Source organism: Pleuronectes platessa, unplaced genomic scaffold (assembly GCF_947347685.1).
Source record: "Pleuronectes platessa unplaced genomic scaffold, fPlePla1.1 scaffold_50, whole genome shotgun sequence".
Lineage (NCBI taxonomy): Eukaryota > Metazoa > Chordata > Actinopteri > Pleuronectiformes > Pleuronectidae > Pleuronectes > Pleuronectes platessa.
Genome location: NW_026519049.1, coordinates 332,511 through 346,647, shown reverse-complemented (window position 1 = coordinate 346,647; position 14,137 = coordinate 332,511). Strand labels below are relative to the sequence as shown.

The window sequence follows — 14,137 nt, the reverse complement described above, 5'->3', positions numbered from 1 at the left end:
GAAAATCTGATGCAGTCTGCAAAAGACTTGAGACTGGGGCGGAGGTTCATCTTCCAGCAGGACAATGACCCTAAACATACAGCCAGAGCTACAAAGGAATGGTTTGGATTAAAGAATGTTAATGTCTTAAAATGGCCCAGTCAAAGCCCAGACCTCAATCCAATAGAGAATCTATGGCAAGACTTGAAGATTGCGGTTCACAGACGGTCTCCATCCAATCTGACTGAGCTTTATCTTTTTTGCCAAGAAGAATGGACAAACCTTTCCATCTCTAGATGTGCAAAGCTGGTAGAGACATACCCCAAAAGACTTGCAGCTGTAATTGCAGCGAAAGGGGGTTCTACGAAGTATTGACACAGGGGGGTGAATACTTATGCACCCAACAGATGTCAACTTTTTTGTTCTCATTATTGTTTGTGTCACAATAAAATTTATTTTGCACCTCCAAAGTACTATGCATGTTTTGTTGGTCAAACGGGAAAAAGTTTATTTAAGTCTATTTGAATTCCAGTTAGTAACAGTACATAATGGGAAAAAGTCCAAGGGGGGTGAATACTTATGCAAGGCACTGTACCTTAAAACATGCTTCACAGTGACCCACTGCTCCTCTGTAGGCTCAGCAAAATACTGTGATAATCTGCTCACCACAAAACTTAAATCCGGTCTGGTACAAGTAGTCAAGTATATAAGACTACCAACAGCCTCCCTGTACATCCTGACATCTTCCATCTTTACTGCATCTTCAGTATACTCTAGCTTCTGCTCACAGGGTGTTTCTCTGGTCCTACAATCTTGCATATTAAAACGCTGTAGTATCTTGTTAGTGTATCTTTCCTGTGACATCTTTACACATCCATCTGATTGACTGAAATCAATACCCAGAAAATGTTTGAGTTTGCCTAAATCTTTCATCTTAAACTTTTCTGCGAGCATCTCTTTCACCTTTTTCAGTCTTTCTTCATTGCTTGCTGCAATGATCAAGTCATCGACCCATGTGATTATGATCACCTTCCCTTCATTTGACTCTTTGGCATAAACACAGTGGTCGGCTGGGTTTTGTAATATTATGTTTTTTTTAAACCATTTCATTTATATTGCTGCCTCAACGTGATGCTGACACGGACACGTTAACTCGGGATGGGTTTTTGTAGGATTTTTATTTCAGCGAGACCTTCAGTAGATCACCACACTTCACTCACAAGCGCTTTGTGAAAATGACGAATCTGCCACCGGCTCTGCAAATGACCCTCAACATCTGGAGAAGGTAAAGAAATCGCCAATGTCAGGCCATGTGTGTTCTGTTATTGTCCGGAGACTCCGCCCTCTGTTGCTTCCTCTTTTTGTCCCTCACCTGTTCCCGGTCATCAACCTGATTGTTTGCCTGATTTGTTCACCTGTTTCTTGTCTTTGTTCCCCCTTCTATTTAAGCCCAGTCTTCCTGTTGTCCCCTGTCGGATTGTATCGTTTGTTTGTGAGAATCTATGTAAAGATTCTGCCGTGTTTGAACCTTGTTTTACCTGGTATGGTACTAGACTCAGATTTCTGATCCTCTCTGTTTTTCCCTTTTGGAATTCTGTTTTTGAATTGGACTCTCTGTTTTTTGCACTTGTGTTTTTTGCCTTTTTGGATCCTTGTTTTTTCTATTTTTGGAAATAAATAAGTATTTTTTTGCATCTTGGTCTGCGATTTAGTCCTTACTCTGAGAAAGGAGAGGCACTGTCTAACGCCGAGTTTACCCCGGGGCGTGGAAGCGCAGTGCAGCGCCAAGGAAATCAAGCGCCTCCTATCCACCCCCTGTTAAACCTTTGTGCGGTGCACATCGGATGCGCTGCGTCGCGCTGCTTCACTCGCGCCCTGAACCAATGGTTTCGGCGTAGAGTCTATTTTTTTCACTCGCCGCGAGCGTAACGCGCCAAGAAACAAACTGAAAATGATTTTAAACGATCTGTTGTCCTAGAGTTTTAATTTCCCCAATTTTCCCAATCACATAATTAAATTCCCCCCTGCCCATCCACTACAGCTACACAAGCAGTCATATGGATACAAATAGAGGGGGGGGGGCTATGAGACCATCATCATATACCCCCAAACGAGTACATTGAACGGGTTACATTCAACAGCAAGCGGAGAAAGCAGAATCGCGGGCTGACCGTCGCTGAGAAATGCACATCCGGTGTGAACAGCCACCTAAAAACGATGAAATGAACTGAACTATGAAGTAGTTCAGATTTTGAATGGTGAACTATGAACGTGAACTATTCATGTTTACTTGTATGAACTGAACTTTGAACTAGTTCATGAGAGGTGTGAACGTGCACAACACTGTTCAAATCGTAATTCACGTCGGCAGCAACGACTCCCGGCTTCGCATGTCGGAGGTCACTAAAGTTAATGTTGAGTCGGTGTGTGCTTTTGCAAAAACGATGTCGGACACAGTAATTTTCTCTGGCCCTCTACCTAACACAACAGGTGATGACATGTTGTCTTTTAACCTCTGGCTGTCGAGGTGTCCTGTAAACGGTGTGGGCTTTGTAGATGACTGGCAAACTTTTTGGAGGAAACCTGGACTTGTTAGGAGAGACGGCGTTCATCCCACTTGGGATGGAGCAGCTCTCTTATCTAGGAATATTACTCAGTCTATTACATGACAACCCAGAGTTGGGACCAGGAAGCAGAGCTGCAGTGCTAAAAACTTCTCTGCGCTCCCTCTGGGACAGTCACACAACCCCATAGAGATTGTGTCTGTCCACCGTCCGAATCCACACAATAATCTAATACAAATTAACACAACCTCTGAAACAACACAGGAAACCAAGACTTTGAAATGTGGTCTTTTAAACATTAGATCACTGTCATCAAAGGCTATTTTAGTTAATGAACTAGTCTCAGACTACAACATAGATGTATTATCCCTCACTGAGACGTGGCTGCATCCTGATGAATATGTCAGTCTAAATGAATCTACTCCCTCCAGTCATATAAATTCACAGGTTCCCAGAGAATTCGGACGAGGAGGTGGAGTTGCTGCTATTTTTAACCCCAGTCTATCAATTAATCCTAAACTAAACTATAACTCATTTGAATGTCTTGTTCTTCCACGCCAATCCAGGAAACACCAACAGCCAATCATATTTGCTGTAGTTTACCGTGCTCCGGGGGCTTAAACTGAATTATTTACGGAATTCCCCGAGTTTTTTTCAAACCTAGTCCGAAAGACCTATAACATAATTATTGTTGGTGACTTTAATATTCATGTTGACAATAATAAAGATAGCCTTAGTGTAGCATTAATTTCGATACTAGATTCAATTGGTTTCAGTCAGTGAGTACACCAACCTACTCATTGTTGTAACCACACACTTGACCTTGTATTATCATACGGTGTCGGAATTGAACATTTAACAGTACTCTGATCACCCAGGATCAGTTTACCAAAATAATCTCAGGTTCTAAACCAACAACCTGTGTAGCTCCCAAGTAGTTCACACGAGGCCAGAGGTCTTTGTTAGAAAACGGGGTTTTATTTCCAGGTCGAACCAACCCGTGAGAACTGGGTTTAGAGAGAAAAATAAATGAAAATAAATACAAATTCACAATATGCAAATGTCCGTTTTTACAGCAGCACAACAGGTGTTACATTACACCAAAAAACACTTCACACACACCTCACATACAGCCCGCAGCTCAATATTAACTTGCACATTTACAAAATTAACTTACATAAACATATTCACAACTTTACATAGTATGCAAATCACTATCACGCACAACCATGCAATTGAAAGCAACACAATAAAATCGTTCACATTCTTCTTAGATATAAATAAATGATAAACATACCTCGTCCACTGCTTACTACTTGAGGGAATCTTATCTTATTGCTTGTCCTTTATAGTTTTTTCTTCTTCTTCTTATGTGCTTTTACTTTTAACTTTAATTTATAGCTTATTGATTGTGCTGCTTCTTTCGCGCTGTTTGGCTAGGTACGTCGCTTAAAGGTGTGGTGTAGGAAACATATGACGGCGGCAATTAGTTCCGCCCCAGTGCCATTATAACCAGTAGGAACCAAAAACGGGAGGTTAACCAACTAAACAAACTGCCAATGTGCGGCAGTTACACTCCCACCAATCACTTGTGATTACTTAAACATCTTAAGGACATATACTGCATATAAAACATCAAATAAAGTAAATTTGGTCACTAATAAACAGAGTAGGCTTAAAACCCTGTGGTCTTCAGTCTGCTTCCAACAGTGTGACTGTTTTATGAATGGGTCTCTCGAGGTGAACCGGCTTGGAGGTGCGCCTTCCCATTACATCCAGAGTTGAGTCGCCGATGAGCAGCTTGAGCTTCCTTACTCTCTCATCCTTCCCGGGATAGACTTCGATAATCTTAGCTAACTTCCACTGGTTTCTCGGCGTCAGCTCATCCTTTAGTAGAACGATGTCATCAACCTTCGCGTTTCTGCAGTCTTTGACCCACTTCTGTCTGTGCTGGAGATTTAAGAGGTACTCCTTCTTCCATCGTGACCAGAAGTTGTTGGCTAGGAGTTGAACCCGACGCCATCTCTTGCGGATGTAAATATCTTCCTTAACGAACTTTCCAGGAGGAGGGGATATAATCGTAGACTTCATGGTCAGTATGTGGTTCGGTGTCAAAGGCTCTGGACTAGATGAATCATTCAGGTTATCAGTAGTCAGAGGTCGACTATTCACGATCGCCATGACTTCGTATAAGAATGTTCGTAGAGAGGAACAGTCAAGTTGTTTGGCTGACTGTTCTAGAATAGACGTCAAAACACTCCTGATGGTGCGGATTTGTCTTTCCCAGACACCACCCATGTGACTTGAAGCTGGGGTGTTCATGATGAACTCACATCCCAGTTCCTTGAGCTCCTCTTGATCCATCTCTCTCAATGCCTCATCAAACTCACGCCTTGCACCAGCGAAGTTTGTCCCTCTATCACATCTTATCTGCCGTACCATTCCCCGAATAGCGATGAAGGAGCGCAGAGCGTTAATGAAGGCATCGGTGGTCATGCTATCAAGCATCTCTATGTGTACTGCTCTAGAACACATGCAGGTAAGTAATAGCCCGTAACGCTTTAGCTCTTTCCTTCCTTCTTTGATGTGGAATGGTCCAAAGCAGTCCATCCCGCAGTAAGTGAACGGAGGAGTAGTGTCCATCCTATCTTCCGGGAGGTCTGCCATCTTTTGTTGTTCAGTGCCTCTTCTGAACTTCCTGCACTTAGTGCACTTGTAAATATGGGATGACACTGTCTTGCTGCATCCAAGGATCCATATGCCATTCGAGCGGAGCTCGTTCATAGTCATTCCTCGGCCCTGATGGTGCACTCTCTCGTGATAGTGCTTGACCAACAATGCTGACACATGACTGTCCTTTGTAAGAACTGCTGGATGCTTCACATGTGGATGTAGGGCAGCATGAGTTAAGCGGCCTCCCACTCTGATGATTCCTTTGTTATCCAGGAATGGACTTAGCTTGTTCAACTTGGACTTGCGACCTATCTCCTTGTGATGCTGGAGGCACTGGACTTCTTGAGATAGGGTTGCATGTTGAACCATCTTGATTATGGTCATCTCTGCTTCTCTTCTTTCCTCTAGACTGCTGGCTTCACAGGACTTCGGCTCGAGACCTTTGACCTCCTTTGCACGGCGCTGGAGCCTGGCAATAGCTTTTACCACTCTTAACCAGTCTGAGAACTTGTGTAGGCGATCTAAAAGCGACCTCACCTCCTTTGCCTGAGTATCATGAACCTGGGCCTTCTTGAGCTCTGGGTCACTAATTGAGATATCTCCCACCTTTACATCTCCACTTGGTAGCTCTTTCTGCCACAGAAAGGCTGGGCCTGTGAACCAGTTAGAGGCTACAAGCTGTTCTGCCGTGAGACCTCTTGAGGCGTGATCTGCTGGGTTCTCCTCAGTAGTCACATACCTCCACTGCGCTGACTCTGTGCTTCGCTTGATGCGTTCTACACGGTTTGCTACGAACACATGAAATCTTCTGGCTTCATTACTGATGTATCCAAGTACAACCATAGAATCAGTCCAAAATACTTCTTGTAGGCATTCTACTTCGAGCTCTTTCTTGAGCAGGTCACTGATGCGGACAGCTACCACTGCTGCTGACAGCTCTAGTCTTGGTATGGTCGTGACCTTAGAAGGGGTGACTCTTGACTTTCCCATGACTAAGGTACAGTGGACTTCACCTGATGTACTGACCGCTCTGAGGTATGAGCACTCTCCGTAGCCTGACATACTGGCGTCCGAAAAATGGTGGAGCTCATAGTGCTGGACGTTGAAGCTTGGTGGAGTGTAGCATCTCTGGATCTTCACACCAGCCAGGTTTTTCAGGTCTTTGAGCCAATATTCCCACAAGGGTCGAAGGTCATCAGGCAAGGGGTCATCCCAACTGAGCTTGTCACGACACATCTGCTGCAGTATCTGCTTTCCAACCAGGATGAAGGGTGCCACGAACCCAAGCGGGTCATATACTGAGGCAACCGTGGACAAGACTCCTCTTCGGGTAAATGGATTTTCTTTGACAAGCACTCTGAACTGGAACTGGTCAGAAGACACGTACCACTGAACACCGAGTGCTCTATCCATGTGTTGCTCTCCGAGTGCCATGTCCAAGTCCTTGGCAACTTTAGCACATTCCTCTTTAGGGATTGTGGCTAGGACTTCCTTGCTGGTAGAGATGAACTTATGCAGCCGGAGTTTGCCTGTGCTACATAGTTCTCTTGCCTCTTTCACTAGTTGGATCGCTTGCCTTTCAGATGTTACACTTGCCAACCCATCATCAACATAGAAATTATTCTGGATGAAGCGGATGGTGTCTTCACTGAAGCGTCCACGTCCTTCAGCAGCGAGGTGTTTGAGTCCAAAGTTGGCGCAGCCAGGTGAGGAGGCTGCACCAAACAGGTGGACTTTCATCCGGTAGATGGAGGGTTCTGCTTCGAGATTTCCATTCTCCCACCATAGGAAACGTAGGTAATCTTGATCTTCTGCATTCACGTGGAACTGGTGAAACATGCGCTCAATATCGCACATGATTGCCACAGGACCTCGACGAAACCGACAGAGGACTCCGATCAAGGTGTTTGTCAACTCTGGGCCTGTCAGGAGATGATCATTCAGGCATGTCTCTTTAAATCTTGCAGAGCAGTCAAAGACGACTCGAATTTTCCCAGGCTTTTGCGGATGATACACCCCGTGGTGGGGAATGTACCATGCTGGGGCTTTGCTGATATCTTCTTGTGGGACCTTTTCTGCATCTCCACGGGTTATGGTCTCGTCCATGAAGGTCTTGTAGTCTTGGTAGTACTGCTTGTTTCTCTTCAGCTTCCTTTCTAGGCATCTGAGACGGTGGATAGCACATATCTTGTTATCTGGTAAGTTAGGTCTGTCTTTCTTGAATGGCAGTGGCATTTCGTAATGACCATCCTCCTTGAGCCTGATGCCTTTTTCCATCCTTGACAGGAATCTGAGGTCTTCTTGAGATATGTTGCCGTCCTCTGAAGCTTTTTCCACAAAGTCAGATTCCAGCACCTTGATGACAGCTGAAGGCGAGACAACTTCCTGGATTTGTGTTCTACAGACGTAGTGCACTTCGCTTGTGAGGTTTGAAAAGGATGGATTACCTGGTATCACTTGCTTAACGATGACCTGGTGACTCACTCCAATCGCGTCTCCATAGTCGAGTGATAGGTTGCCGTAGCCAACTACACTCCAGCCCAAGTCAGTTCTCAGTGCAAAGGGCTGATTTTCTTCCCCAGAAACCACTTGTCTTGGGACGAGTGCTTGAGTACAGTTGTAGCCAATTAGCAAGCCTACGTCGCAGCTTTGGTGCGGAGCTATCTCATCTGCGATGTGTTCGAGATGTGGCCATACTTTCGCCGTCTCTGGTGTGGGAATATGATCTCTGTTTGCAGGTATGAATTCTCTTGTATAGGTCACTGGCAGGGGAATTATCTTGTCCGAATGCATTCCTCTTACTTGCAGACCAGTCAGTTTCCTACAGGACACAACAGTGTTTCTTGAAGCCATTGTTGAGAGTTTTAGCTGAACTGGTTCGTTCTTCGCATGTAGAGCCTTTGCAGTGTCGTCCAGGAGAAAGGTTGTGTCACTCTGTGTATCAAGAAGTGCATACACAAGAACTTCACGATCAGGCTCACTTGAGGCCGACACCCACACTGGGATGATGGTGGATGTATGAGTGCCTTTGACATGCTGGAGGACTCTATTGGATGTTGCTTCAAGTGAGGTTCTTGTTGCCCTATCCTGTGACCGTTCAATTTTGCGTCCATTTGACATGTCTCTTGCTGCATCAGGCATTGTTGACCTCCTTCCTTCCTTGGTGCGATTATCATGGAGGCAAGTCGGGTGTTTTTTCTCACACGTTTTGCAGATCATTCTGTTTTCGCAGTCCTTTGAGCGGTGGCCAGACTTCAGACAGCCAAAGCACAACTTATTTTCTTGCACAAACTTGACCCGGTCAGAGACGGTTTCATCTTTGAATTTATAACACTGGTGAAGACTGTGCCCTGTCCTTTCACAGAACACACAGCTTGTGGCGGCAGCCTTTTCGTCTGAATTTGTCGCCAATACCTTTGCTCCAGGACCTCTGTTCCTTGGATCCTTGCTCTTCTCACATTCAACTGGTTTTAGAGCGTGGAGGGATGATATCGGGTTGCAAGCGATTTTTGCTTCACGTGTAACGAACATGACAAACTGACTGAAGCTTGGGTACCTGCGACTATGTTCTTCCTCTTCCATAACCTTCCTATTCCATCTTGAGCTCAGCCAGTCTGGAAGTTTAGCAAGTATTTTCTGATTTTCATTGCAGTCATTGAGTATCTCAAGACCCTCAATCTGAGACATGGCGGCTTCACAGCCACGGAGGAAGTCAGCAAGTTCTCGGAGTTCTGAGCTTCCTTTGGAGCTTATCTTGGGCCATGAATCAAGCTTGTCTCTGAAGGCTTTGGCTATGAGGAATGGATTGCCATATCTCTCTTCTAAGATGGTCCACGCTGCGCAATAGGCGGACTCTGTGCCTAGAAGGAAATTACTCTCTATGGCCCTTTTTGCAACTCCACCCACATACCTTCGCAAGTAATATATCTTCTCGTCACCTGGTATGTTTTTCCGGTCAATAAGTGTCTTAAATGAAACCTTCCAGTCGTTGAATCTGAGTGGATCGCCGTTGAACATTGATGGTTCAGGTATGGGAAGACGACTCGCGCTGATGGAGTCTGCAAACACTTTCACGAGGGCTGCAGTGGTATCTTCTTTGTTCAGAAGTGGCATAGCTTGTGGTTGAGGGTGATGCTTTGACAGGTTACGTTCCTGTTTGACCTCCTTCCTTTCCTCCTTCAAGGGGACATGTTGATGGAGCAGCGGTTCCACTTCTTCATCTGAGCCTTCATTCTGCTCATATACTTGCAGTCGGGCCTTGGCAGCCTTTAGATTCTTTAATGTATCCATTCGCTCTATTTGCCTGCGCTTGGCCTCTAGAACCCTCTTCCTTTCTGATTCTTCGGCTTCAAGAACCCTCTTCCTCTCTGATTCTTCGGCTTCAAGAACCCTCTTCCTCTCTGATTCTTCGGCTTCAAGTTTTTCAAGTTCTTCGATATGTCGTTCCTTTTCGAGCAGAACTTGAAATTCGGCTTCATTGGCAGCAGCTTCGGCAGCGGCGTATTGCCTGTGTGAAGAAGACTGACTTGAACGTCTGGATGTGATTTTTGAGCTGCTTCGAGAGCTTTGGGCAGAGAACTTGGAGGACTTGGTGTGTTGAGACTTAATGCTTATATTATCTGAGACTACAGACTTGCTCACAGATCCTGTTTCTTCAACACCTTGTTTATCATCCACTTGACATTCACCCCTTTCAGTTTTTAGATAACCTCTTGCAGTTTTGATTATCTTCTTTGTTACTGCTTCACAGGTGTCTACTCTGCGACGTGTGTCTTGGTCTGGAATTTTGATGTGTCTTAGCTCTTCATAAACATCATTTAGATTATTTGAGGCATTGCTGACCTTGGTAATGTGTTCATGCAGCAGGTTGTTTGAGCATTGACCACTCAGCGTACCTTTGGCGTCCTTAATGATAGTCTTCCACTTCTCGTAGCTCAGGCTGAAACGGTGTGCAACCTTTCTTACTTGCTCATCGTGCAGTTCTTGGCCCTTCTCCGTCAATTTACGAACTCTTTGGCCTCTTTGTGGCTCTTGTGAGGTAGTGGGGTTATCAGCTTCAGTGCCTTCGGTCGTTTGTGGTTGTGCTTCTGTGCAGTGCTGCTTCATGTCATCATCACTGACACGTTCTTCGTCACTCTCAGGGGCTAGCTCAAACTCTGACATTTTACTTGGGTTACTTTAGTTTGGTTTAAATCCAAAATTATCTTTAGCTTAGTAATTAACTCAGTAGTAAAGTTGGGTTCAGGGTAGCTTACAATATTTTTTAGGTATTTGTTTACAGCTGTGTTTAACTTAAATCACTCAGAGTGAAAAATAAACACAAAGACATTGCCTCTTTCAAAAGGTAAGCTACAGACATATTAAACACTTGCTAAGTAACAGCAATACACTTTTAAATTCACAGTAATACAGTTGTCTCTTAATTTAGTGTCATTGGTTTAACAGAAATTTTACAGTGTAACCACCAATATACACAATCTCAATATCAACACAATGTGAGTATCAATGCGCTTCAAATAATCAAATAAAAGGTAGGTAAACATCAACTTGTTATATGAAAATGAAAATAAAGTTTCAGTCTCTTGTGCACTTAAAGTCAATGGTTTAAATAAACTGTACTGAAAAATGCACAAATGATCTCAGTCTCTCAGTGCAAAACACTTAAGTCTTTTATTTGCAGCCATGTTCACGCCGTCCTGGTGGTAAAGGATACACACGCGGCATGGAGATGGCCGCTGCTGTCTGGTTGCGTCTTCCTCGGCTACTCATGCAGAGCAGTCGAGTTCTCACTGTAGCTCCCAAGTAGTTCACACGAGGCCAGAGGTCTTTGTTAGAAAACGGGGTTTTATTTCCAGGTCGAACCAACCCGTGAGAACTGGGTTTAGAGAGAAAAATAAATGAAAATAAATACAAATTCACAATATGCAAATGTCCGTTTTTACAGCAGCACAACAGGTGTTACATTACACCAAAAAACACTTCACACACACCTCACATACAGCCCGCAGCTCAATATTAACTTGCACATTTACAAAATTAACTTACATAAACATATTCACAACTTTACATAGTATGCAAATCACTATCACGCACAACCATGCAATTGAAAGCAACACAATAAAATCGTTCACATTCTTCTTAGATATAAATAAATGATAAACATACCTCGTCCACTGCTTACTACTTGAGGGAATCTTATCTTATTGCTTGTCCTTTATAGTTTTTTCTTCTTCTTCTTATGTGCTTTTACTTTTAACTTTAATTTATAGCTTATTGATTGTGCTGCTTCTTTCGCGCTGTTTGGCTAGGTACGTCGCTTAAAGGTGTGGTGTAGGAAACATATGACGGCGGCAATTAGTTCCGCCCCAGTGCCATTATAACCAGTAGGAACCAAAAACGGGAGGTTAACCAACTAAACAAACTGCCAATGTGCGGCAGTTACAACCTGTATCTTAGACGACATTGCCCTTGCTTTCAATGAAACAGTCAGGAACTGGTGAGTGATCTTCGATCCTGATTTGTCCTTTAATTCTCACCTACAACTAATTTCTAGGACCGCCTTTTTCCACTTGCGTAATATCTAAAAAATCAGACATGTACTTCGCAAAAAGATGCAGAAAAACTAGTCCACGCCTTTGTTACATCCAGACTGGACTATTGTAATTCATAACTATCATGCTCCAGCAGTAAGTCGTTAAAAAATCTGCAGCTTGTCCAAAATGTTCTTCAATGATACTGAAACAACCCTTAAGATATAGGCTTGTGTTTATATACACGGTATATGCATATAGATCTATATATCTATATATATATCCCCTGATGCTGTCAGAACACATGAACCTGCTGAATGTTGCATCAGTAAAGATACAGACACTGATGCACATGTTTTTATCTCATTACACCAGGATCACTGGTCTTATTATAAAATCTGTACAACAGAGAACTTCTGTCTCACGTTTCTTCTTTATTCTATTCTACTTGTTTTCATGTTCATATACAGTTCTTCCGCCATCTGCAGGCAGACGTCACCACTGACTCTGATTCTTTCAGTTCATGAGGAGTTTGTTTTCAATGTGTTTCTCTATAATTTGTTTAAGTCTTGACATTTTAAGTAAAAAGCCTTGATATTATGTATATTAGGATTTGGCTCTATTTGTAACCGGTCTATCCTTTGTGGTCTACCTGCGTTGTGTGTCAGTTTGTGAAGTAGAAGACCGGGACAGGACTTGTATCACTACTGAATTTGTCTGTTATGTTGAAGCCACAGTTCATGTGATTGAACCGTTTTTTTATTTAACACAAGTACTGAGTACATTGTACAAAGACCTTTTTCCTTATAAATCAAACACGACACTTTGGTGAATTAAGGTTTTCAGTCATCAAATGTTGTCTTAGACACATAATGAGATTATTGACTCATATCTTAACAATCAATGATTGATTGGATTCAAACCAAAATGTAAAAGCCCTGTGATTAATTTCAAATTACAACAAAACATTCATCAAAGTGTTCTTGTGTGATTACAATACTGTGCGTGTTGCTGCTGGGACTTTCTATATCATATCTGCCAGTCGTGCACATTACAACAGAATTTACTGATGCAACATTCAGCAGGTTCTTGTGTTCTGACAGCATCAGGGAATATATATACATATAGATATATAGATCTATATGCATATACTGTGTGTATATACACACAAGCCACTAAATATGATTTTATTAAATATTGAAATTGAAAATCGTTATTTGTATATCCCATATTCACAAATCACAATTTGTCTCATAGGGCTTCAACATGGTCTGACATCCTCTGTCCTTAACCATCAGCAAGAGTAAGGAAAAACTACTAAAACCCTTTTACAGGGTAAAAATACGTAGAAACCTCAGAGAGAGCCACATGTGAGGGATCCCTCTCCCAGGACTGACAGAAGGGCAATAGATGTCAAGTGTACGAAAACATCATCAAGATTAAAGTTTTTAGCAGCATTAGTGAGGGTAAACATTTTGAAGGATAACTTCAAAACTATATGTCAAGCAGTCCTGCTGCAACTAAATGCTTCCTAGTTTAGAACATAGGACAAGTAACGTTCTGCCGCACTAATTAGCTCTAACTATAAGCTTTATCAAATAGGAAGGTTTTAAGCCTACTTTTAAACATACAGATGGTGTCTGCTTCCCGAACTGAAAGTGGTAGATTATTCCACAGCAGAGGGGCTTGATGGCTGAAAGCTCTGGCTCCTACTCTACTCTTTAAAACATAGTCAAATGAAGCAGCAGTTTACAGGGTGAAGGAGTGGGGAATATTAAATTAAATAATATGAATATATGTGAAGTAAGTGTATTTGTATGAGTGGGGGAGCAGAATGTATATGGTGACTGTTCAGAGGGTCAGTGTTGATTGTTCAGAAGCCTAATGGCCTGGAGGAAGAAGCTGTTTGTGTGTCTGGTAGTCCGTGCTCGGATGCTCCGGTAACGTCTGCCAGACAGCAGCAGTGTGAGAAGTCCACAGCCTGTGTGGCTCTGGTCCTTGATGATCTTCAGTGCTCTTCTCAGGCATCTTGTGCTGTAGATGCCTTGCACGGAAGGGAGATGGCAGCCGATGATACCAGGTCAGGTCATCTGTGATGAACACACCGAGGAGCTCACCACCTGGGGTCTGCTCGTCAGGAAGTCCAAGATCCAGTTACACAGGGGGGTTTTAAGACCCAGGCTCCTGAGCTTGGGGACGAGCTTGGCAGGCACAATTGTGTTGAATGCGGAGCTGTAGTCCACGAACATGATCCTCACATATGTGTTGGCCTTCTTCAGGTGGGAGAGGGTGGTGTGTGTTGTCGGGGCGATGGCATCGTCCGTGGATCGGTTTGGGCGGTGAGCAGATGTGGCTTTTGACCAGCCGCTCGAAGCACTTCATGATGGTGGA

The 14,137-nt window shown here is 43.5% G+C and overlaps 1 protein-coding gene across 2 annotated transcripts; it reads right to left on the bottom strand.

Annotated features, from left to right (window-relative positions):
- Positions 1-3,499: 3,499 nt before the first annotated feature.
- Positions 3,500-11,652, bottom strand: LOC128436385 (uncharacterized). Of its 2 annotated transcripts, none has more exons than XR_008338052.1 (2): positions 3,841-11,652; positions 3,500-3,550 (listed from the first exon to the last, which is right to left on the bottom strand). XR_008338052.1 is itself a non-coding variant. In XM_053418147.1 (2 exons), the coding sequence occupies exon 2, from the start codon at positions 10,377-10,379 to the stop codon at positions 4,236-4,238; it is 6,144 nt and encodes a 2,047-aa protein (XP_053274122.1). In that variant the 5' UTR covers positions 10,380-11,091; positions 11,382-11,652; the 3' UTR covers positions 3,500-4,235. The 2 variants fall into 2 exon arrangements, 1 of the variants encoding a protein (XP_053274122.1); XM_053418147.1 differs by having other exon boundaries at positions 3,500-11,091; positions 11,382-11,652.
- Between the last annotated feature and the right edge of the window lie 2,485 nt (positions 11,653-14,137).

What these genes read in the sequence shown, in the direction of transcription:
- LOC128436385 (XM_053418147.1), bottom strand. Translation starts at nt 10,379, where the DNA reads ATGTCAGAGTTTGAGCTAGCCCCTGAGAGTGACGAAGAACGTGTCAGT.